Source organism: Acanthaster planci, linkage group LG05 (genome assembly GCF_054643075.1).
Source record: "Acanthaster planci isolate LZ-2023a linkage group LG05, COTS_SCS, whole genome shotgun sequence".
Taxonomy (NCBI): domain Eukaryota; kingdom Metazoa; phylum Echinodermata; class Asteroidea; order Valvatida; family Acanthasteridae; genus Acanthaster; species Acanthaster planci.
The window spans coordinates 5,085,742-5,111,096 of record NC_141781.1 but is presented as its reverse complement, the minus strand read 5'-3'; the positions used below and the strand labels follow the sequence as shown (position 1 = coordinate 5,111,096).

Here is a 25,355-nt window from a genome sequence, read left to right as displayed (position 1 = left end):
TCAGTCTTTCATTGTAGTAGTGCCTTTTCACAGATTTTGGGGGGCCATTTTATGTCATGCTAATGGGGTATCTAAGTACATACCATATGGTATTAGCCTACCAGGACAGAATTTTTTATCTCATCTGAGGTGGAGGTTTCATTTTCAGAGACTTGTGACCGCTTAACCTGCACCATGTTGGATGAGAATTTCACAAGAATGAAAATGACCCTGAATGATACGTGATGTGATTTTCCGTCAACCATGCATCTTCTCTGGCAGTTTTCCTCAAGCTTCTGAGAGGCAGTGCCCGGAACCTTCCTGTGCTTTTATTCCAGAATCAAACCAAAAGAGAATGACTGATTCATTGTAGATGTAGGGTTTTTTGTTGTGTGTGTATTTCACAAAACATCAAGAAGGTTGGTATTGCCTCATGGTTAGTTCCAGAGGGGCTTGGGAGTTTGAAGGGGCAATATCAGCCTTGAAGACAATCTAGAATTTAATTAAGCACCCAGGACGAGCAAGACTAACCCTGGGGCTGTTATGCATAATGACTCATATTTTTGTTACTGGCGTTTTTTTGTTTTTTTTTTAGTGGGGATGCTGTTTTTCCAGTGCAGTTATGTCTAATTATCTTCCGCTAAGCCAAAGGTTGATGGATGAAGGTCTTTGATGTCATAAATTAATAAGGGGGTATTCCGTACCGTACATGCACATGTCTGTCTCATCAGTAAACAGGGCATGGCAAGGATGTTCGTGACTGCGCAGGTAATCCTTGCTGTGTGATTCCAGTCCAACGCTTCCATGCTGGAACAATTGGCTGTGATGGTGTAATCTCATCATATGTACGAATAAATCGTTGTCCTTGGTGAATTTAAGAAGTCTTGTGGGTCCTGTAAATTTCCTATCAATTACAGGTACATGTATCCTGTCCATCATTACCAGGTTTATGTTAGACTTTCTCGCTGTTGTTCTGTAATTTTTGTCTTTCCTGGGGTAGACTTTCTCTCATGGACCAAATTGACGGTGGCATCAACACATCTTGAATTGTAATTATTTCTAGTCACACCAACAGGGGAATGTCCGAAATTGCTTTCTTGAATTTGTGCCAACACACTTCACCATAAAAGTGCCCTGGCTGTTCGTGTGATCTGTCATCAGTACACCCCAAATAATGACAGAATGTCCAGAAATGTGGCGCGCAAAACTGAGAGACAACCATTCCTACTCAGGACACGTACGTGCATGGCATTGACGAAATTTCAACCAAGTTATTCAAAGTATTCTGCATTCTTGTATGTCTAGCTTGGTGGATTGTGCATTGGGCTTACTGGTTGAGCCTATTTGATTGTACACTGTGACTGGAAAAAGTAAGGCTTTTGCTGTATTGCCTTGGAACACCAAGAAAGGGTGGATCTAAAAAAAAAATTAAATATTTTGAAGGGGTCAAAAATGTTGATTTTTTTTTTTTAACGAACCGGTATGTTACCCTGTGTTAAAACTTCGGAAGGGGCGAAGCAAGAGAACTGACATAGTCCCCAAAATTCACCTTTTTCTCATTATTCAAAAAGAAAATCTTTGGTCTTTACAAGGGGAGGGCATGTTTGTAGGGACAGAATTACATGGAGGACTTTGGAGGGGGGCGAAGGCTGGAAATGTTTGTTCTTAGTGTCTCATTTTTGCAGACAAGCATAGACAATAATGACACATTACACGTAACATACATGCACCCTGTACTTTGCTTACAGTGGGATTGCTGTGCTTACTTTAGTTATTTTTTAGTATTTCCCCATATTTTGGGGGGCTGGGTCTTGGAGCGGATTGGGGGGGGGGCTGGGTGGTGTTACAACCTCCCAAGGGTACATGTACACGGTCATGACATGTGCATACATACATGTACACCATACTGTCACTGTGCATTTATAAAACTGATATCAGTGGGCGTGCAAGACATCTGTAGAAGTTTTGAAGCATGGGTGGTCAGCATGGAGAGATGGAAGGGTTACAGTGCCCTGGAGAATTTCATGTAAAGTATGAGCAGGTAGGGTATTAAAATTGGGAGGCTAAAAGAACAGTTGAACCACTGGGGCACTGTGTGTACAAGGCACATTTGCCAGTACATTATACCCAGAGGTAGTGAATAAATATTTGCACTTTGAATTTGGAAGATTGTACCAGGAGAAAACAGGCTTCGAGGCGCAAGCTACCCATAGCAGCAGAACACCAGCAAAAGTAGTACTTGAGCACTGTCATGAGATGAATGACTGCTTCATTCCCTCTTTGTTGGGCCTTGGTTGGTAAACTTGCACACAAGTCGTAAATCCCTGAAATACCACAGAGCGCCTGTGTTCAACAGTGGTAGGATCGTTGCTAGGGGTATAATGTCTTGAATTATAAACCTGCAAAAATTCCATACATGTTGATGGTTGGAGTAGAACGATCGTTAACTTATAAGGGAGAGATCTGCAGCACCGGCACCGATCATACATTTATTCTGGCAAGTGGAATCTGTCTTATGTTTTCCACACCAGCTCCCCCTGTCCAGTGAAGTTCATGTACACTGTGAGGCAGGGAATTTTTTTCTCAGAGATTCTTGCGCATCCGCGTAGTTTACATGTACCGGTACAAAGCTGGAAAGAATATGGTGCATGCAAGAAATTTAGTTGTGCGACTAAAAGAAACAACTCAAAGCTCAACATACTTTGGAATGAAAAGTACCAGGATCCGATACAAAGGTTGACGTGTTCTGAGCAGTCTCAAGCCAAGGAGCTTGCCCGACTTTGTGCCACTGTTCCGTCGCACGGGCCGGGCTGTGTGCACTACTGCAGCATGCAGTTGCAGCCCAAGTTAATCCGCTGTGGTGAAAGGAATGTGCACAAATCCATCACTTACGGAACTTTTAAAAGGTTTATGAAAGGAGGATGGTTTTGTGCACAATCGAACCTCGCTGTGTTGGGTACCAATTGAAGAATTTGAAGTGTCATATGCACTCCTAGCGGGACATTTCCATGCACCTTGTTACCTGATCTTTTGTTTGTCTCTAGACTTGAGACTAACCAAACTTTGCTGATGATGTGCATGTCGTTATCACTGTGTCTGGGATGCTGACGCCCTCCAGTGGTTGTACATGGACAAGGATTTCGCATTAATTTTCCATGCTGGCCATTCGCCTACAGAATGATGGGTCTGAAATGACAATAAATTGAGAGAGCAAAGGGGTACACTCCACAGGGACAGAACCCCCATGTAGATCTTGAAGGGTTTTTGATGCCTGCATGCATGGTTCCGCTCTTCAGTTTTATTGCAGCGTTACCCTGCACCACACTGGCCATCTCATACGATACAAATACACATACAGGTTCACACATGCACCGGTAGGTGTCCGTGCCCTCGTATACTGACATGTGTGCAATTCACGTGGGAATATGATTCAGCAGATAAGTGCTTGAAACAGACAACAGGTGGATTTGGGGCCAACGCTGGTTAAGTCTTTGCCCCGGGAGAGGACTTACAAAGTGTTTAGAACTGCCGTTGCTCACCTTCCAGGATTTGAAGCCGAAAATCCCTCTCTCATGGATGCATCCACAGATAGTGGCTCAAGAAAACATTTTTAGTCTGATCATCCTCTTTCAAACAAGAATGAAGGTCCATACGATCAGGTGAAAATCCCCTGTCAGTCAACAAAGAGGTACTTGGACTAAAGTACCCTGATTGAACCTTTCGGGGTGCCCCGAAATGAAGTACTTGCACAGTGCGTTGATTGAAAATACATGTATACTGACATGTACCGTACCAAAAAGCTGCAAAGTAGGGGAGTCTGGTAGGACTGAATTTACATGTCCAGGTATGTGTGCATCACCAAGTATGTAATGCACCTTTACATTGTGCATTGTACATTTCATTTATTTGGAGTTATCATGTGCATATTCCCTTTGACTGGCGATCATTGGAAAGGCAGGGATGGCACCTGAAATTGACACCATTGGTACAGTTTACCTGGTGTGCAAACAAACATGTACACTATACATGTACAAGAGCTTTCATGTTTGACTTTTTGCGGTGCATGTGGTTTTTATGTAATTTTTCTACAGCGTGTGATGTGATTTTCTCTGATCTCTAGATGCAGGCATTGTTTTACAACAACTACAGCAAGTCGGACACGGCGTTCACCGGCAGCCTGGACACGTCCGACGTCCACAAAGCCATCACGCTGCACCCCATCAAGAGAACGCCCTACATGTACCGCCTGCACAACTACCTGCAGTCCACGGCCATCATGGACCTGCGGATGAAGACTATGCACCTGTACCGCAGCATCCTCCGAATGCGGCAGCTGCTGAACGAGGAGGAGGACCGCCAGGGCCTGAGCGGGGACCCCCATCAGCTTCAGAGCCTGGGACTGCCACCTGGCCTGCTCAAGTACGCCCCTGATGGCCCAGAGGACATCCTGCCCTGGAACTTCTTTGGGAAGTACTGGTATTCCACCAGCGCTAGCGCGCCTCGGAAGGGCATGCCACCGTACCACACCAAGGCCCTGGATCACGTAGCGGGTCAGGTCATGGCCCTCATCAACGCCAACTCCAGGAAGGTGGGCCGGACCATCGACTTCAAGGAGATCCTGTATGGCTACACGCGGGTTGTGCCTCTCTACGGCATTGATTACGTGCTGGATTTGCTGCTCATGTACCACAAGCACAGCAAAAGTAAACGATTTCCGGTAAGGCGGCATGCCTACTTGCAACAGTCCTTTGGAAAGCTTGAGATCAGGGTGGATGACGCTGAGCTACGGCCGTCGCACCCCACTAAGAAAGCTCAAGAGGACAGCAGTGTGGAAAAAATCAAACATGGCATCTCGCAAACGTTATTTGGCATACATCAAAAGGGAGATGCCCCATCTCACCAACATCCTCATCATATTAGCAAACTAAAAGAAACAATACATTTTATCCTTCCGCTAGCCGGAAGACTAGAAACCTTGCAGCGTTTTATGGAAAACTTTGAGCGGATGTGCTTAATACCAGGTGAGAATGTTGAGATGATTATAGTGCTCTTCAAGCTTCCAGAGGATGACCCTTCTGAGGAAATTGAAAACCTGGTCGCTAAGTATTCTGGCAAGTACCTGCGGGCCAAGCTGAAGGTTCTACATGCGAGTGGGGAGTTCTCCCGGGGCCTCGCGCTAGACCTGGGTGCCTCCCAGCTCCCGCCCGACGCCCTGATGTTTTTCGTGGACGTGGACATGCACATCTCTCCGGGCTTTCTGACCCGCTGCAGACTGAACACGCAGCGAGGCAGGCAAGTGTACTATCCGGTGGTCTTCGGGCAGTACAGCCCCGAGGTCACCTACGGGCCCGGGACAAAGCCGGAATCCAAGCTGGCCATCAGCAAGGAAACGGGATTCTTCCGCCACTACGGCTACGGGCTTGCGTGCCTCTACAACGGCGATCTCAGCGAGGCAGGGGGCTTGGACTCTTCCATTATTGGCTGGGGACTGGAGGACGTGGACCTCTACCAAAAATTTGCCAGCAGCAACGTGACAATATTGCGAGCCCCGGACCCCTCACTCATTCACATCTACCACCCAGTCATTTGCAATCCAAAACTAGAAACCAAGCAGTATCAAATGTGTATGGGCTCAAAGTTCAATCAGTATGGTAGCAGTCTGCATCTGGTGAAGCTGTTGGAGAAAAACAAGTTGAGCTCTAGTGAAGAAAAGGAAAAAGAAACGAGATAACGTTGGCTTACCTTTTGTAGATAAAGTATTTATAATGTAGTCATGTTCAGGGTACATTTTGTAGCTGACGCCCTGTGTTAGCGGGGCAATTTTGCCAGGCATCCTTTTTATCTACCTTGTAAAGTTTTATACAAAGCTAATACGCTCAAAGGAAGTTTAGCCCCACTTTTGCACACAGCACAGTGGCCATCACGTTGCACAAGGGTGAAAAGTGCCATTCACCACTGTCTACAGTTAGAAATAATCTGGCCACTTTTCGGAATTAGCAAAACCCTTTCCTGACAAAACCTGACATCATGGCCATGAACCTGAACCAAATTGCAAAAAACCTTCAACCAGGGTTCAACAGCTGCAACAGTTTCTGTTCATGACGGACGGACGGCTAGCACATGCATGTACCCCAGAGTGGTCATACAAGGGTGGGTGCTCTGCATGTTACAGTATTTCACTGTCAGGAAGAAGGTGGAGTATTTTTTCACTTGTCTTTGGGTTTATGTCACAGGAATACTGTATTTGGGTCTAAGGATGGGATGTTTACACATTTAAACGAAGAAAGTTCCAAACCTGTCTACAGACTTTCCCAAACGTTTAAATGGAACGGCGCCGTTTTAGAGGTTTGACGTTTTTGGCGCAATGTGGCATTCATTTTTATTGTAAACAATGCAAGTAAAAATGTCATCAGATTTTCCGAACACTTTACTGCTCGGTTATGTCAAAGGAATACCACGAATTCATCGCTGGAACTTTGTGTCAACTATTTAAATTGTATACAATTTGTTGTTTAAAAAATTTCCAGTGACGGCGTGGTAAGGGTTAAACGTTTAAATGGTATGGGAAAGTTTCCTAAATGCTTTTCAAATGAAACGTGAATTCCCAGCCTTAATTGGCATGATGTCTGTATTGTCTCCAAACAAAATTGTTCTAGATCCAACCGTGTATACTTGCACAATGAGAAAACCAGACAATCAGAGGTGTTACCAGCGCTCTTGCAATCAGGACGTTTGTGACGGTGTCAGAGGATTTGTAGAAGAACTACATATGCACCAATCACAGTTTCCTGTGGCATGTGAACATGCCCTTGGAAAAAGTATAAACATCTCCCCCAGAACTATAAGTACGTAATACACTGAGTGCACCTGGTAAGTCACGTGACCTGTAGTGGTTTCAAATATCAACAAACATGGCATCCTTCCGCAGCAAAGTGTGCCGTAAGTGTTGTTTACCAAAAATAAGGCTGATTTTTGCTCTAGTGCTAAGCTCATCAGTAATGTGAGTGCTTTACCAACCGAAGGCATTCTTTCTGGTAAGCGACACTTATGACACACTTAGCTATGGGAGGACGCTGTGCTTGCTGAAGTTTGAGACCCACTATGGGTCATGTGACTATGGCTGACTAAGTGGGCGCAATCAGTCTATACCATGTTCATTGGTTGGACTTGAATTTTGAACCCCAGTAAATAAATATGCCATAATGGCACATAGAAACACGTACTATCCTCTGTCCATTCATATGTACAAAATGTAATTCTCGTCTTCGTTTTGTTACCTGTGGGACAGAAACATGATGGGCTGATTGAAAAAAAAAAGAAGAAATTGTGTGTGCACTTGATTAAATGTAAATTAAAGCCTTAATATTGTGTTTGTTATTTTTTTAAAATTGTTATTTGTTATTTTTCACCGAAAGTGTGGTTGTGATAATTACTGTGAAACTTTTTGTTTCTTTTGAGGTCAAATTCCTGCTTGTGTGTAATTGAGTCGTGTCGTCCTTACTGTGCAACACGGACTTACAACACATGCATGTATCTGGTGCTAAACTGACAGACTTGGCGATATTGTAAATTTGAAGAGGGAACTGTGAATGTATTTTAAGCATTTAGCTAGGATTAATTGTGGGCATACGCTGAGTCTATGACATTCCACATTGAGTTACATCCATGATCATTTCGAATGTGCACACAGATCATTTTAAATGAATTTTATATATATGAACTTCTAACTAATTGTGCATGTGTATAAATGATTGTACAAACCTTGCCATAAATTTCTCAACTTACCTTTTAATTGATGTGATACCAATCATGTCATGTCATATTAGTATTTATTTATTTACACTGGTTTATGTAATAAGAGATGATAGATTGTTTGGACAAAAATTTCAGAAATGTGCCCCAATTATTTTTTTTTCCAGTGGGGGGGGGCAATTTGTTATTTGATGTGACATGTGAACATGCTGAATGTTACCCACATGGTCATATACGGAGAGGAGGCACTCGTTGGTGACCTTCTTAACGCAAGTGGTCACCGTTTTCGTGAAGAGACAAATTTGGCCAAACCAACTGTGCTATCTAATGCCGAGACTTGGATGAAATCATTTTGACCAAATCTATTCAAATCAGCCAAATCATGATGATCTCCGTTGGGAATTATCCAGTTACGCTGCACTTTTGTTTCTTTGTGAAAGGTGTAAATGTACATGTCAGCTCCATAGAGATTACATTGAGCTATGAAGGGCAAAACTGGTTTTGCCATTTTCACGAGGAGGCAAATTTAACTCTTGAACTATGCAATGTAACAATTTTGCCTGCGATGGCAACGGCTTGCATATTGCCGATACTGTTTCCTTAGTTTTTAGGTTTTCACAAATAGGCAAATTTTAGGTAAATGAATAATTATGAACAACTGTTAAATTAAAGATTAGACAGTACAATTTCTGGTATTTTTATGGTGGGTTATTTAATACGTGCTTTTGTACAATGTTTTAGATAAACACTTTCACTTAATCGGAACCATTTCTCTGTTGAAAAAAGTGACCAACTTCAAATGTGATTTTCTTGTAAGTTTACTTATATGCAGTTTGGAGAAATCCACCTCTTTGTGCAAACAGTGACAAAGTTATACTTTATCACTGATAGCAAATTGAAGGGGCGCTTGAGTAATTGTACGTCACCAGTGCCATTTACCCGTTGCCTCATGTATATGCATTAGAAATATGGAGCAAGTGGTACATGGTGGATGCTCTTTGGCGTACTCAGTGCCTGTTGTGTGGTTACTTAACTGGGGGAAATTTCAGGGGGAGGGGGCACACTTTTTTGAGGGGGTGGTAGCACTGACAGAAGAAGAGCTTCAGCTTGTGTAGGTTGTGGTGGTCACGGGATTTGCCTGCAGTTTTTGTTTATTTCAAGATTTCAAATTGGGGTCAGGGTCAAGTTCAGCTCAGGGTGGTATCTGTCTAGACATTGGAAATAAGGGGGGGTGATGTATGTTGAACAGTGGCCAGGAATACTTAGTATACACATACATACCTCTGTACATGTGAATATATACATGTACGATCGGTGTGAGGGCAAAACCTGTTATAGAGTTAACATCCCTGACGCTGAGTTGCATAAATGTCCTTGAACATGCTTGGTCAAAAACAAAGAGAAAGCAATAGATAAAGTAGTTGGAGTAAATTCAATAACATGGATAGCTCTTGTGTAAAAAGTATGGTCCGGGTTGCTTTGAAAGAAAACCTCATTTAATGCGAAACTCATTTTGATAGAGAAAAATCCCATCTTTTTGATGTTAATTGTAAAATTTTATAAACTAATTTGTTTTTTTGTATCGTGAGTTGTGGACGCAGACAGTAAACTTTGACAATAAATTAAAATTACCAATGTCAAAAAATAAAAAAGAAAGGTTTGATATGTGCAACAACCCAACCGGAGTGCCCCTCCTTTTCATTTCCCCCGATATTTGGTGTTTTTCTCCCAAGCCCGTATTTGAATATGGATTTTTCAGTATTTAGTTTGACAACTTTCTGTGAACCGGTTTGATCATTGTTATACATGTATGTAGGAAATGACAGTTGTTTCTGCGTTCCATAAGACCCTGATGGTAAGCGCAAATGTGATATAATTGGGTTTGATGACCCTCTAAGGACTGCCGATGGAAAAATACACAAAAAAACCTTGCCACTGAAAAGTTTACTTTGCCGACTACATAATATACATTGTAATACACACATACCGCCGCTTAATCCCGTCTGGTGAGAATTTAGTATTTTTCCTTACATGTACCTCTTCAACTAGCTCCCTCCCACACACACCCGCACCGTACTCCTAGGTGACCTTTTGCCTAATTTCCTAAGTACCCATGCTTATCTGGTAATCCTACCCCATGCTCTCACCTCATCTTTTACTCCACTGCCCAAGTACACATCCTCAACTCCAAACCCATCCCCCACCCACCACTTGCTCAAACTTTACCTTTCATCACGCTACCCATATACATGTACATGTAGCTTCATGCACTACCCAAGCAGCCATCCTTAACCCTAACCCTTCCACCAGTTGCGGTTTGTAGTTGTATGCTCTCGCCTTGCCATTTTTCACACGGCTCAAACCATCTCAAACCAGCGGTATATAGCGGACCCTGCAGCATCTAGACTTCAGTTGCCTGATGAAGGCTAGCAGCACTAGCAGCCGAAACGTCGCTACCAGCAACACGACACCGCGAGTCATCGATTATCTTTTTACTGTAACTTATTATCTTGCTTCGGCAACTTGCTGAAAGACATGTGCCTCCTTGCGAAACACACATCACAAAGGGAAAGTGACACCCATGGGGCTTCATAAATAACGAGCAAATTCACATATTCGTTTCTGTGTCATTGTAGTTGGTTGGTTCTTTTGGGTTTTTTTTTTTAATTTTATTTTCTTTTTTTTTTTAAATGACCTTCCAGGTCATTTTACAGTCGTTCATAATAACTCGGTTCATACTAGCTCAACGAAAGTTGGGAGCAGTGAGGAAGTTATAAGCGAACATTGCAAGGCTGAAGTTTGTGGTGCTGTTGTGATCACCGTACAGGGTCATTCTGAGGAAGAAAGAGCCCCCCCCCGATCTGCGACCTTTTTAAGCTTACTGCCATGGAACTTTCTTCTCAAAACAAAGAAATTCACTCTGGCGATGGAAGCACCTGCTAGTATCGCTCTAAAGTCTTCCGGACTTCCTCCTGCCGTAATTGGATTTCACTGTTATCAATATAGGAGACTCCTGTTTTGATCCGTCCTATTACTTGCGCTTCAGTCAACTTCGGGATTTTTAGGAGAAGCTGAAAATCGGCCAATTTCTTTTTAATGAAAAAAAAAGAAATGTTTGTCTCATGTGCGGCTGTGTACGGAAGCCCGTTAGTGCCAATTTTAACTCGGCAAAAATATTTTTATTGCGAAACAACGCTACAAGTTTGCAAAATAACGCAATAGTATTGTGAAATAACGCAATAATTTTGGAAACAACCCAATGGGTTTGCGAAATAACAGGGCGGTTTTGGTGATGTATGATTGTTGCGTCTTCTCGTGTTTTGTGTCACCGCGCACGTACTGCCTGCTGAAATCATGTTATACGTCCATGCAGGGTGCATTCGCGTGTTTACGCCTGTGAACGTAGTAGGTTGCGTGCGCATTACCTTGGGTGTTGGAGTCACGGACTTATATTTAAAAAAAAATTGGACTTGCAGCGCCTTTGTATGAAATAGAAGCCAACCAGCGGCCATTTTACCGAGCCGAATACAAATGCGCGGGTTGGCTCGCTTCTATTGACGCCAGGGAGAACTAAAGGCGGGCATTGCCGGGCAAGCTTTGTATTCTTGTTTGCAAGTGGATTCAATTATTTCTATAAGCTGATTAAGGGCACTGCGAGTCCAGATTTTTTTATGTACGTCTGTGGCGGGAGTACGCTCCCCAGTCAGAGTAGGCTTATGTGTGAATTGAAGTGACCGCGCGGCCATTGTAGGACTTTCGAAGCAAGATATGGGACGGAGAGAACCTTTGAGAGAGAGAGCCTTTGTGTTGGTCATTGTTTGATCGGAATCTCAGGAATTCTTTACAGACTTCTAGGGGGGATGTGTTAGGTAACAATAGTCTAGAGTGTGTATAGGGATTGGACAGGTAAGGGGGGTACCCCTCCGTCCGATATCTTGCCTGGTATATCTTAGGATATTCAATAGAATGGCCTCCAATTTCAGTCCATTGACGAAGTACATTCATTCATGGCGCTAAAGCCGGTGACTTAGAAACTGCCATATTGTATTGATTAGCCTAAACTTAGCTAGCCACGCAGTCCCTTCACTTCGCAGAGCAGAGCTGCCTATCCAGTGTATACAGATCAGTGATACTCCCCCTCTAGCGAGAGTATAATACTCTCGCTGACCCTCGGGTCGTATTCCAGCCGTTTGAGCACCCAGGAGTATACTCATAAACATAGCAGCTCGCTCGAACGCACCCCCACCGCATCTGCCCCAGTATGAAGAGAGAAACATCGTTGACTTGTGCTCTCTCCTGGACCGTCCGTAATAGGCCAAACATCGTTTTAGGGTTCTTAAACTTACGATGATACCATGATTTACTGCCAAAAACCACAATGTGTGATCATAACTCAAACCAAGAGAGAAGTAGAAGCTTGCGGGTTTGCTTAATGTCATGCTTAGCTTTTCTCGAATACTGTTTCACGGGAAATCACCTGCAGTGTTCACTTAATGTCCGTAGAACTGTTGTAAACTGTTATTTTGCAAACTTGTTGCGTCATTTTGCAAACTGGTTGCGTTATTTTTCAAACTCAATGCGTTAATTATTTCGCAAACGTATTGCGTCATTTCTCAATATTATTGCGTTATTTCGCAATAAAAATATGTTTGCCGAAATAAAATTGGCACTCATGGGCCCCCGTAGCTGTGAGACCAAAGGCCAATTAAATGTTGTTGCATTTACCACGATCCTTTTAGTAATGTAGTCATTTTCGAACAGACACATGTGGACGTTGGCTGCTCAGTATCGACGGATACTGTCCATGTGCGTACCCGATGCTGCGGAAATGCAGGCTTCCCTCGTATCTGACGTCGTTTGTCTCAGTTGATGCTCACTGCATGCTATTTTATATTAGGGGACAAGCGTGAATAACATGTCTTGGATGGTAATGCCAAGAACAGGAATTGTCCAATTCATGCACCATATCCGGTTTGTAAGAGTGGCATCATCTGCAACCGGAAGTACTGCGTAAACGCACACGTTCAATCATTTTTATCGGTAGTCCTGATTATAGTGTTGACGCAGTCGCTGAGTGACCTTTGAATATTTTCTTTCACGACTTAACGGATTTTCCTTCTTTTTATTTTAGTAAGTTACCTCCCAGTTTCCTTTTTGGGTGATGAATTGCTCACGGTACGCTATCGGTTTTTTTCCACGGCGATTTTTTTTTTCAGTGCTTTGACTTATTTTGTGATGTGCCATTTTAACGTCATGAACTGAAACATGAAATTCTTTCACTTCTGCCACTTCTTGTAACACGCTTCAAGCCACGAACCAATTTCGTTTCCAAAGTACCTTTGCACACTGCGATGGGAAAATGTCTGTTTGTTCGGTTGAGCACCGTGGTGTCTTTGTCCTTGTAAGAGTAACGGTCGAGTTGGTCAATAGAGGGCATATAAAGATTGTGACTGGCATGTATCGGGTTTTGGAGGAGGGGGTTTTAACGTAGCGGTTCTTTCCTCGGTTTACACCAATGAGGCCCGGGTTCGAGTCCCGGCTTGGCCCAGGCTTTAAGTGCATTTTGTCTCCAGTCCGTACTCACTCTTGCAGGTTTTTTCCAGGTCAGTGGCGTATTTTTACCGGGGGGGGGGCTCCAGCTTTCAGTTTTTTTGTTTTGTTTTGTTTTGCGGGGGGCAAATTTTTATTAGCCTTGTGCAATATCCATTAATATCCGGGGTTTTTTTTTCAGTGGGAGGGCACCGGGAATTTGTGAGGGGGCGTGACTACGCCACTGCTCCAGGTACTCAGGTTTTCTCTTGCCTCTAAAACTGGACCTTCTTCTTAACTCCGTAATGTGATGCTGATTATTAAGGGCTATGAACACACGTGTGGTTATTGGCGCAAACAGCCTGAGTAGCTGAAAACGCCATTAAAGCAAAACAATAACAACATATAAGGTCTTCACGCTTGCACGCAGCTGTGACCTCCATCCAAATTTTTGCTTAACTACATCGTGCCTGTCTAGTAGGCCAATCTTAGATTACAAGATGAGCTCGCCCACTACGAGGGAAAATACTCAACAACTACTTGGTCAGTTCTCTTCTAATCAAGCTAAGTTGTTTGAAGACAGACTGGCCGAAGTTTCAGCCAGATTTGCAGCTGAGTTAAAATCTGCTACTAGTACCCAGTTAACCTGGAAAAGAGAGGGGCACGAGAGACAATATAATTTCAACCAGTCTGTCTTGAACCAGTTGACAGAGGCGGATCATAAGAACAGTTTATCAGAAGTCAAGTGTGCACTTCAAAAAGAGGTGCATCTTCTACAACATCGACAGAAGCAAAAACTGGCTGACATAAGCCCCTCTCCATGGCTGGGCTACGGTAGAAAAGTTCGAAAATAACGAACTCCGATGACGCGACGACAAGAAGATCATATGTGCGGAGTCCAGAGACGCGCGTCAGCTCAAAGCTTCGGCCACGAAGGGCAGCCAAGCCAATCGCTTCAAGACAGACTATGTGGGGCCTCAACTTATGCTGATTCTGCTCCTGCAGCATCTTCTCAGCGTCGGCTTTTACACCCCTATCGAATTCCCACAAGCCGTGACATCAGTTATGCCTGTGGCAGCCATACCAGGGACATGGGAAGAAATCTTGTCCCAACATCACTCCAGCCCAGACCACCACTAACTCCAGAACAGCACCCACCATCTGAGCCTATACTAGCCAGAATGAATCGTCACTGAAGCAAGTTGACTATATTATTACCAGCAAGTCTCATTTTAATTTCACTGATGAATATTTCGAGTACGAAGAAAACAGTTTAATTGATATGAAAGTTGCCAATCGTTTTTATTTACATAGGAACTTCTGACGTTCCATCACTTGTAACTCAGTGTTATTCTTGAAGTTGTTGAGAAGGGTTACGTCATTCCGTTTTATGAAACGCCACTTGAAACCCTCAAAATAACTTCCTTTATGTACAAGTTTGATAATGACTCGGCACGAGCTCATGCCACATTTGTCAAGGAAGCCATTTCAGAACTAAAACATTTAGACTGTGTCGCTGAATGTTCTGACCAACCGTATAATGTCAATCCTTTGTCCGTTTCAATACAGAGTTCAAGTAAATGGCGGCTAATTTTATATCTCAAACAAGTAAACAAATACGTCTGGAAACAGTCGGTCAAATACGAGGACATGTGCACTACTTTGATTTTCCTTAGAAAAGACGGTTTCCTGTCAATTTAATTTAAAATCAGGATACCATCACGTTTTTACCAGACCATCAGAAGTATCTAGGGTTTGTATGGTTTGAGAATGGGGCCCTCATATTCTTCAAAGTCAAGGTATTGCCTGTCTGTCTATCTACGGTCCCTGTCGTCTTCACAAAGGTGGTTAGACCACAGAGATCTATGGTTAGACCACTGGCTTAGAAATGGAGAAAGGAAGGAAAACCGATTGTGTTAGATGACGGCCTGGGATATGCAGGCTGAACGGTACAGCTGCCGATGTCGAGAAAGATTTGATTGATGGTTTTTGTTCCGGACACCGACAACAGTATGTGGAATCCCATATCCGAGATGAAGTGGCTTGGCTTGCTGGTTGATTTGCAACATGGTTTGATAAAATGACAAGAAAGGAGAGTCTTTAGTATTAAATAGGATATTATAGCTGATATAATACCAAAGTGTTTGTTTTGAACCAAGGATTGTCAAGTTAGCGTTCGCAAACTCGCCAGTTTAGCCAGGAAAATTGTATCGGCGTAAAAAGGATGGGACCTATGAGTAAAATCATGACAAAGGCAATGTGCTGTTGAATAGAACAAAGGGATTCCTGGAATTCCAACGTCATTCTTTCACCATTGACTTGCGAACAATTGTAGTTTTGGTTACATAACCTTAATTCTTTAATAACAACCCCCATTAGCTTCAACCCCAGATGCTTTGAAGTACAATGTACATGTGGTGTACTCAGCGCTGCGGGTTTCCCTAGCGGGGCTACATTGTTGAGCTAAATAACTCTATTTCAAATGGCCATTGGTTACGACAAGAACAATCTCATAGTTCATCTTGGGGAGCAATTGAAAGCGGTTTCTTTAGTCTGAGGTTCACACACTGCTATTCAGCATAGCAGAATCAAACGGTTTACAGACAATCAGTTGTAAAAAATAATGCCTTGCGGTAGCAGGAAGAAAAAATTTACAAACTGTTGCCATAGATACTAGTAGGATGTGTATTAGACATGGAGTTTTTAGAAATGGAATAGATACCCAGGAGCAAAATTCAAAAAGCAGACTTCTTAAAATTTTGAGCCACATGGCTAATCAACTCCTACTAGTTATACAGGTCGAGGACGCCATCAACAGCTGGGTCGCTACAGCGCCTAAGTTTGGAAAATGGCAACACTGGGCACCACAGTCGCAGGGGTGCACCCTTGTAAATAAATGTCACAGACACCAATGATAAATCCTTTAATTTCAAATACAACTCTCACAGGTGTCCAAGCTGGACAGCAAAATGATGTTCGTCATGTCCTCTTTCATTTTCCTTTTAATTTTTAGTGGGTCGACTGACAAATTTTTGAGAAATTCTTACCCAAAGCAGAGCACCCTAAAATGACGGAAATTCCAATGCCCGGAAAAGTAGCCATAATTTGAAAATGCATCCTTCTGCGAAACGGCCAAAATAGTGCCACTTTCGGACCCGATTGCATCCAAATTGCTCAGAATTGGAAGCCCTAAATCCGGCCCAGAGGTTCAGTCTCATATTTCTTGAATTCCTCAGTTCCATGGCTCTCAGGACCCTCTAATATAGAATATTTCGAGTCTATAACCATCTAAAACCGTATCTTATCTGATGAATATCAGGTCCTTGGCTGTGATGCTTATATTTCATATGCAGGGTTTTACGTTTCAACGAATCGGCTTCTCTAAACATATCCATTTTTATGATCACTTAGGCCTATCTATCGATATTGAATCGAGCAAAATTGATGTTAACAGACAAGGAAATGCAGAGTCGGTAGCGAAAACTTATTTGCTTAGTTGTCCAGTAACCATGTGGGAGCTTTATTTACCTCTGATAAAGATGTACATTTACAAATCTGTCAAAACCAAAGACGGATACATGTTACGACAAACTAATAAACCCATGAGTTACTCCAGGGTTAGAGAATTAATTATGGGCGCTCTCGCGCGCGTTACGAATGATACATCTAAGTCTGCCGTACACAGCTCGAGGGCTGGTGGCGCCTCTGAAGCTGTCAAAGCGGGAGTGCCAGACATGCTTTTCAAACGTCACGGGATACACTTTTGAAAATCTTTTGTCAGTTTCCAAATCTCTTGGTTTTTAATATCATCCCGTTCTTTATAAGTTCATCCAGGTCACAGCGTCAAGCAACGAAACCAAAATCTTGAATTTGTCGAGTCTAGTGTATCGTGTTTAAAGGATGAATATCTATTTATTCGGTTGAGTGCCGTGGTGAATTAGAATGAATTGAATTTATCCTTGTTATGTAATGAGAGTAACGGTCGAGTGGTCAGGAGTCTCTCTTGACCACTCGACCGAAGATTGGGACTGGCATGTGTAAAGTCGTCACGCTTGCACGCCGCTGTGAACTCTATTGAAATTTGCGTTGAATTCTAGGGTGTGTTCCACTTTGTTGTTTGCTAGCCTGACGGCAGTTGGTTCGCACAGATCAGGCATACGTTTCCTTTTTTTCGTATCTAGCAACCAACAGTGCAACGAGATCATTCATTGTAATTACACCATGATTACAAACAGTACAATTCTGGTACGATCGAGATCTATATTATCCTTACAATATTAAGATTGATGATAGATTTGGCTTTGTTAAACATGTTTATATGCTGGTTGATGAGTGATCTGTAATAAAGTCCTCCAGGTCACAGCGCAAAGCAACATTACCAAAATCTTGAATATGTTATCAAGTCTAGCGCGTATCGTGTTTAAAGGATACTTCGCGGCCGACCCCAACAGCTCAGACGCGACAGTATTACTCCAAAGTACAGATCCGCGTCAGCATAGTAGCGCCCTCTAACTAGTACTGTGAACAAAGAGATAAAACTTGCAACATAATGACATGACTGAACGAGAAAGCTTATTGGTTCGATAGACACAGAAGCATCCCTGGATGTTTCCCTCTTGATCACCTTAGACATTTAATGCAAACTTGCACCAACAGACTAAGACTCTTGCCTACTTTCCTTTCCGACATGTTTTTACTCAATCAAAAGAAAATCTAAATGGACAACTTGAAGAAGTTTTAAAAGCACAACAAAGGACGTGTATGCGTTGCCAGTCTTTGCGTTTTCCTGGTAGAAGTGAGAAATATTTATTTGCTGTCATTAAACTCTTTACTGCTTGATAAAAAAACTAACAAACAAACATCAATCCATCAGGGGTGGTCCATGAATAAAACCTAACCGTACTGCAGCAATTTGGGGACTTTAATCTAGCCTCAGCAAATATTGGTCACGTTTATAGCCACTGTGAAGGCACAAGACAAAGACGCAGACACACGCAAAAAGCTATACTTCTAAGGAAATTATATACACAGAGTACATGTCAAATTACAGGGGGGAAGACTCTAAAAACCTTTACCTGTGTGTAAGTTGTTATATTTGTTGGACACAATGCTCTTTGATGGCCCATGATTTTCCCAGTCTCAAAAATCTCAATAAGTGGACAATGTCGAAATATGGGGGGGGGAGAATGTGAAAACGAAACCTCTTTTTGTAAGAGCACCTCTAAGCAAAACATGATTTCTCTGATTTTATCTGTTCAAATATGGAAGCATCCAAATTGAAAGCTTCAAGAGGAGGGACAATAAATTTAAAAACTTTTCAAACCGTTTCCCCACATTCCCAAGATACCTTAGCCCCTTTCTTTGCTAAAAGTCCCCACAAATTAATAGGCGTCCCCTTTTAATGTTTGGTGATTATGACGCTGCAAAATTGAATGGTCAAATGCGGAGTTTTTCCCAAAGTATGGACTTCTAACAGATGGTGATCAAGTTTGTAAATTCAAATCGAAATGACCTCCCTCCGACACTGGCAAATGATTGGTATACAACCTTAATGACTGATCATAATCAAAGTAACATCATGCTTAAACACATTTACTAGAGCATAAATGATAAAAATAAAACCAAAACGGTGTACTATTTTCACAGTACAATTCATATTATCTAGGAAACAAACGAGAAAGATCCTTCAGTGACCTTTATTTACAAGGTCCAAGAGGTTCCATGGAGAAATGTATACAATACAAAATGTGCAATAATGAGAATCAAAATGACATCATGACTAAGTTGATTAATAATTCAGCAGCATACAATCCTGCTATTACAGATCATCCAGGCTTTGGACGCAAAGCTTCAGTCTTAAACCGAAGTTAGAATTCCTCAAGTCCGGGTGTGGCACTGGCAAGCTTTTTTGCCTGAATCTGCAGGAAAGGAGAAACAACGACGCATGTAGGTTTCAGCATGAAATGTCACTACCTGATGACTAGGCTTTATCAGTACATAGGAAGTACATAACTTTAAGTTTGCTAGATTTCTGCAGGTTTCGATTTTGTGAAAGTGAAGGTTAAGAGTTGAAGACACTTATTTAACGGTGGAAACCTTAATGGCAAGGCAATCTCAATGTTTCCAAAATGAGACCAGCTGTGATTACCATAGCTAGTCCTTAAGCCTCCACTTTCACCATGTAACTTGTGCACCTCCCCTTTCGTCACTAATGCACATCCATAAGGTTAAACACATTTCAACCTCTTACTGTTGGAGGTCCTCTACAAGTCGACGGTAACCTGCTGGTTCTGACCGGCACAGGTGTAGGTGCCTTGGTCCTGTCGCGGGTCGTAATTGTTGATCTCCAGCATGGTGACAGAGTTGGAGGTTTCGATCACCCGAACCCTTCTGTAAGAGCCTGTCGAGAATGAACAAGGGAGAGAAGCCGGGCCTTGTGAATAGATGCATTGCCAGCAATGGTTTGTAGAGGGCGCTGTGCAGCCTGTCATTGACGACAAGCGGGGCAGTGTCCCAATCAACTGTGCTGTGTGGTTAGGAGCGATGCGCCTGGCTGTGGGAATCACGTGGCAGTCACTAGCTGCTGGCTTACATGGGGCTCACGCTGTTTTGTTTTTTTTTTAGCTGCAGTCAAGAAATTCCCATACAGCCTTTAGCTCATGTACAAATGAATCCTGCTGCTGTTAGGCCTAAGCAATGTGCAAGTAATGCGAGTGGCTGCAGCTCACTAGCCAACGGTAATATCTTCTATAACAAAGCTGTGCTTTTCTCGTATGAGCCTTACGTTCAGCAATAATGAGCCTTAGCCAAATATGATGAGTTAGTCAAATCACTCATTTTATAACTTATGCTGCCCAATATGACTGCGTGAGTTATGCTGTTATTTATTGCGCGAGTCATGGACTTACGCAGAGCAAATGTTTCGTGAAGTACCTCTTGAATTTTTGTGCAATAAAATGTGATGTGATGTTACGCCGTTGCGCCATACTGGATTATTGAAAAAGTGATGGTCCTGTTTGGTTGACTCATCATGAACAACTGCTCCTTTGATTGTTCACAACACGGAGCATGTATGAGCCCTGTTGGGTCCTCTGCTTAAATAGATGCCCCATCTGCCTATCTTTTTGAGGGGGCTACGTGCACAGGGAGCAGATAGTGTGTCTGAGTAAGGAAGGTACGTGACCAAGCGTAGAGGCATGGCAAGAACTGCCACAGGCCCCCCTCCTGTTGAATGTTGCTCCTCACTACAAAGGTTATTGTGAGTAAGTGCGACTTTTTGTTAAATTGATTTTATGCCACTGTGAACATGGATTTTAACTGAGCAGTGAAAGGTCATTTTGACACTAAGAAAACCACTTGAAAAATAACCTTCTCAGGAGTGGAAACCCTAAATGTTAATGATCAAATTGAATTCCTGTTTTTGTGGGTCATTCATTTGTCTCTTTTCAGGGTAGTATTTCATTAATTTTAAAACGAGCCAAAATATGGCGATTTCAATTATTTTCAAAGTTTAAAATTAAGTACAAGACTTTAAAATTTGAAGAGTACTTATTATCATTTCAATCTTCAATATGGGCGATTCACAATAGTGGGCCTCCAAGAGTTTACAATGCGTTGACTACTCACAGTGCGCGAAATCTGTTGACCCTTTCCGAACGCGCATTGGGTCGACAGATTTCACGCACTGTGATTGATCGACGCCTTGCAAACTCTTGGAGGTGCACTATTGTGAATTGTCCATATTGTAAGTAATGTTTTGGAAAGACCCACATGAGGTGCAAAGTACAGAACATATTTGGTTTTTATTGGAGACTTTCCTTTTTAATTAATTGAGTAGAAGATTCTCAGGTGTTATTGTCGGTAATACAACAACTTCACAGCTTTGTTTCTAATTTGAAACCTTTTCACATGACAGTTTCTCAGCACTCCAAAGCAAGTACACGTGTTGGCCCTGACCTACCAGTCAAGATTTCACGCCCCGTTGGAGAGAACCATCTTGGCTGGAAAGGAGGCAGGAGATTGTAGGTACACTCCACTTGGATGACGTCAGTTCCGGAACCTTCGACTGAGCCGATTTTAACCTCCTCAACTGTTGGTGTGAGGAATGCCACAAAATAGAGAACTGTAACAATATGATGAGAAAGTCACTGTACACTAGACAGGGCTGAATAGGCCATTTGCAACTTAAATTTGACTAAAATCTGGTACACTGAGTTATCTGATTGCACATAAACATAACAATTGTTATTCCCCAGACTAAAGACACTGTTGCTATACTTCGTGATTCGGGGCAAGCTTTCGCATAGCAACCATCATCTCTGGAATGGGCTGGTTCCTTTGTGCCCTTCTTGTCCATTGAGACCAGTGTATTGTAGCAAGCCATCTCTAAATTAAGGAAAAGCTTGCCCCGAATCACGAGGTATAGCAACAGTGTTTTTTGCATGGAGAATTCTAATTGTTATGTTCATGTGAATTTAAAGAACTCAGTGTACCAGATTTCATTCAAATTTAGTCACGAAAGGCTTATTGTGACACTTATCAAATACCGAAATTTATTTATCCTTGTCAAATTCCCAGGTAAGTAATTCAAAATAAACTGTGACTGGTTGGATATTTAATGCACAGACGGTATAATCAACTTGCACTCTAATTTTCCTACATACTGAAAGGTGACCACCCAAAACATCTCAAGCAACTGGTTTTGGATATTTGAAATAGAAACCAACAAGCAAATACACAACAAACTTATGGACAGAAAACGCTGGACATACAGGACATCTGCATGATTGAAGCTTTTAAGGTACATGTAAATAAACCTTAAAGATAGCAGCACAGCGGTAAGGTACTATGATTTGGGCACGAACCGTTATGGCACGGGATGGTAGGGTCACTTTCACTGGGCATGTTGGCACACTTTTCTCTCATGTCGGCCAGATCATCACGCGAGAAGGCAGGCCCAAGTGCCTCTGCGCATTTGTCAACATTCGTCAAGCACAGCTCCTGGCAAGGCAACACGGCTTGCTCCCGGCACGGGGGGAGGTAGAGGGCGCATGTGAAAGCGCGGAGGTAAGAGCCGCAGGAACCAGCCAAGGCGGGTTCTATTCTGCTGAAGATGGGGCCCAGCTCGTCTTGACTGAGGCCAACCAAGTTAGGGACAAAGGTCGACGAGTAGCCGATTCCAGCTGAGCAGGCCGGAATCCGGATTTCTTCACAGGCTGAAATTGACCAGGTTGGAAAATTTCAAATCAGGACCAAACATGTTTCTAACTGGATCTTTCACACAAATAAAATCTAATGATCTCATCACATTTTGGCTTTTCTGCAAGCTGCGTGAATCAGGAGTCATTTTCTGGTTGATTTCTCAAGAAATTCATACTGAAATACCAAGAAAAAAATTGATTCAAATGGATTTAGATTTTGTTGAAAAGGGCTTATGATGCCATCTCTTACAATTCCCATGGATACAGCTAGAGGCATTCCTTATCATGCAGAAACAAAGAAACTCACTGGCGAGGCAAAACTCAAATCATGATGAAGACAGGTCTTGTTTTCTGAATGTTTATGGAATGGAATACAAAACATTTCATTGCATAGAGGAGCCCATATCATGAATATACTAGTGAACAGATTTAGTCCACATTTCTGCTAAATTTGCCTGTTAAAATAATTTTGAGAAAACTTTGCTGCATGATATGTTGTTGTGTACTGAAACAATGAATCACCAAAAACCAACCAAAAGGTCCAATTTTCTGGTATATTTTGGAGATGAAATACGTGGAACAAGCACGCTACTGTTTGAGATGACAGTACACTTCTGACCCTGAATGTGCAAATTGCAGATTCACAAAAATGAATGGTCTTGTCACTTTTTTACACAGCACAAGACAGCAATCCACTCAATGCACCACACACCGATCACTCAAATCAAGCTCTTTCCACCAATCAATGATTTTCAGTATCTTCTGGTGCCACACAAATCATGTCAACAGGCTTCTTAATGGGACAAGCCTCTGATGTTAATCACTACTGACGGAATTAGTTTTGGCCTAAAGATTTGACTCTCGTAAGGCAAGATACAGTGGCCAACTGCTGATCCACAGCCGAAGTCCACAAAAACTGATTTGCTAGATTTGTTGTTATAGTATTTTATATAACAGGTTTTGCCCTTACCCAACGTATATATTGATCAACACTGTATGCTCAATGCTTGTCCGAGAGCTTGCGAAAAAATTCCCAAGCTTACTCGGGTGGGACTCGAACCCACGACCTCCTGCTTACTAGCACTGAGCATACAGTGTTTATCAATATATACGTTGGGTAAGGGCAAAACCCGGGCCGTTATACAAACTAACCAATGCAAAAATACATCTTGCAAAGTAATGGTACTTGTACAATACTCCTTTCAACAACCTAATATTTTTATTTTCAACACTTCAGGGCATACCCAGGGCCGTGCACAATGACCAAATTCACCTTCAACACACAGTCCACCTCCTAATGCACAACTGATGGAGGATTAGCATGTTGCAATGTCAGCCAGAAGTGAGTTGGGGCACACTTGACCTTTAACCTGTTAGCTGCGCTTGTGTATACAGAGAGCCAAATCTTGTTAACTCATTCTCTAGTACAAAATGGTAAATGGACCGACTATTGAGAGATGCACACGAGTCCACTTGATGGTTTTCCTGATCATGACAAAAACGATTTGCCAATGCAATGGCATGCGTCAAGCTCAACACCATGCTGAAAAAATACTTCCACTTCTTGGAAAGGGTACAACGTTGACTATGAGCCCTGATGGAATGTCTGTGGCTATCACCCAGTGTCCGGACTGGTTTGTTCATCCCTCCATTTTCATGAAATGCCGCTAAACATTGGAGAAGTCTACAATGTGCGGCTTGTAGGCTCCAGTCCATTTGTGAGTTTATGAGTATTACTTACTCGGTTGCTCAGCTGGTACTGCCACAGAGGGTTCTTGGCTACCGTTTGCCTGTGGGCCAAGAGAAATGTTACCAATGGCCACTGTATCACCAAAGTCTGGTCCCTGACCCAGGCAAGTGTAGACACCTGCGTCAGTAGCATCCTGGAAGTCCTTTATGACAAGCGTTGTGACACTGTCACGAGAATGCACTACCTGGATGCGAGCTTCAGAATCTAGGAAATTATTTGAAACATAAATTGCATTAGTTTAATGAGGGTGAAGTAGGGTGGTGTGTGCTTGTCAAACAGCATGAATTGGGTCACAACCTTCTCCTCAGGTGTTGGTCTCTGGTGCTCTGTTCTAATTTAATGAGGGTCGACGGCTAGAAAGCAGTGTGAACAACCATGATCATAACTGTTGACTTGTAAACCCTGTTCACCTGGTCCAATGAGATATTCTGAGTCCCTCCATGAAAGGCAGCAAGGTCACATGGTGTGGGTTCCACCAATCACATGACAAGGATCTATGTCAGTTATGTAATTCTTTTCTGATTTGACACCTTTTTTAACATGACAGCAAGTATAGGCTTTGTCCTACCAGTCAAGATTTCATGCCCCGTTGGAGAGAACCATCTTGGCTGGAAAGTTGGCAGGAGATTGTAGGTACACTCCACTTGGATGACGTCAGTTCCAGAACCTTTGACTGAGCCTATTCTAACCTCCTTACCTGTTGGTGCGAGGAAAGAAAAGAAAAAATAAAACAGAGAACTGTAACAACATGACGAGAAAGTCACTGCACACTTGACAGCGCTAGAATTGTCACACTTATCAAATTCTGAAATTAATTTATCCTTGTCAAATTACCAGGTCAGTAATTCATAATTAATTGAAATTCATTGGACAGTGAATGACCAGACTGATCAATGATCATTAAGCAAAATGCCAATATGTAAACTTAAGAACCGCATTCCAATTTTGCTACACACTGAACAGACTTCTCATACTCGTAACATCTCAAGCAACTGGTTTTAGATTCCGAAAAAGAAATCACCCATACAATGAATTTATCTGCACAATTTCTCGACATACAGGACATCCACGTGACTGAAGCCTCTTCAGGAAAATAAATTCACCAGATATTAACATTACAATGAGGTACTACCCATTTGGGTACA

At 42.5% G+C, this 25,355-nt stretch overlaps 2 protein-coding genes and 1 pseudogene across 5 annotated transcripts in view; 2 read left to right on the top strand and 1 right to left on the bottom strand.

The window, feature by feature from the left end:
* LOC110989940 (chondroitin sulfate synthase 1-like) overlaps positions 1-9,411 on the top strand; it is a 43,217-nt gene extending 33,806 nt beyond the window's left edge. Inside the window, exon 3 of the mRNA XM_022254656.2 lies at positions 4,100-9,411. Within this exon, the coding sequence (XP_022110348.2) occupies positions 4,100-5,710 (1,611 nt within the window). The 3' untranslated portion in view covers positions 5,711-9,411. The remainder of the gene's footprint in view (positions 1-4,099) is intronic.
* Positions 9,412-13,453: 4,042 nt separating this feature from the next.
* On the top strand, positions 13,454-15,296 carry LOC147799034 (uncharacterized; annotated as a pseudogene).
* Positions 15,297-18,035: 2,739 nt separating this feature from the next.
* LOC110989943 (uncharacterized) overlaps positions 18,036-25,355 on the bottom strand; it is a 29,716-nt gene continuing 22,396 nt past the window's right edge. For 2 of the 4 annotated variants that reach the window (XM_087137079.1, XM_087137081.1), the window contains exons 17-22: positions 24,779-24,907; positions 24,202-24,414; positions 22,125-22,475; positions 21,221-21,349; positions 19,511-19,660; positions 18,036-19,178 (exon numbers count right to left, since the gene is read on the bottom strand). In XM_087137079.1, the coding sequence (XP_086993205.1) occupies positions 19,524-19,660; positions 21,221-21,349; positions 22,125-22,475; positions 24,202-24,414; positions 24,779-24,907 (959 nt within the window). In that variant the 3' untranslated portion in view covers positions 18,036-19,178; positions 19,511-19,523. Of the gene's footprint in view, positions 19,179-19,503; positions 19,661-21,220; positions 21,350-22,124; positions 22,476-24,201; positions 24,415-24,778; positions 24,908-25,355 lie in introns of all 4 variants that reach the window. The other 2 variants (XM_087137080.1, XM_087137082.1) reach the window with 2 other exon arrangements.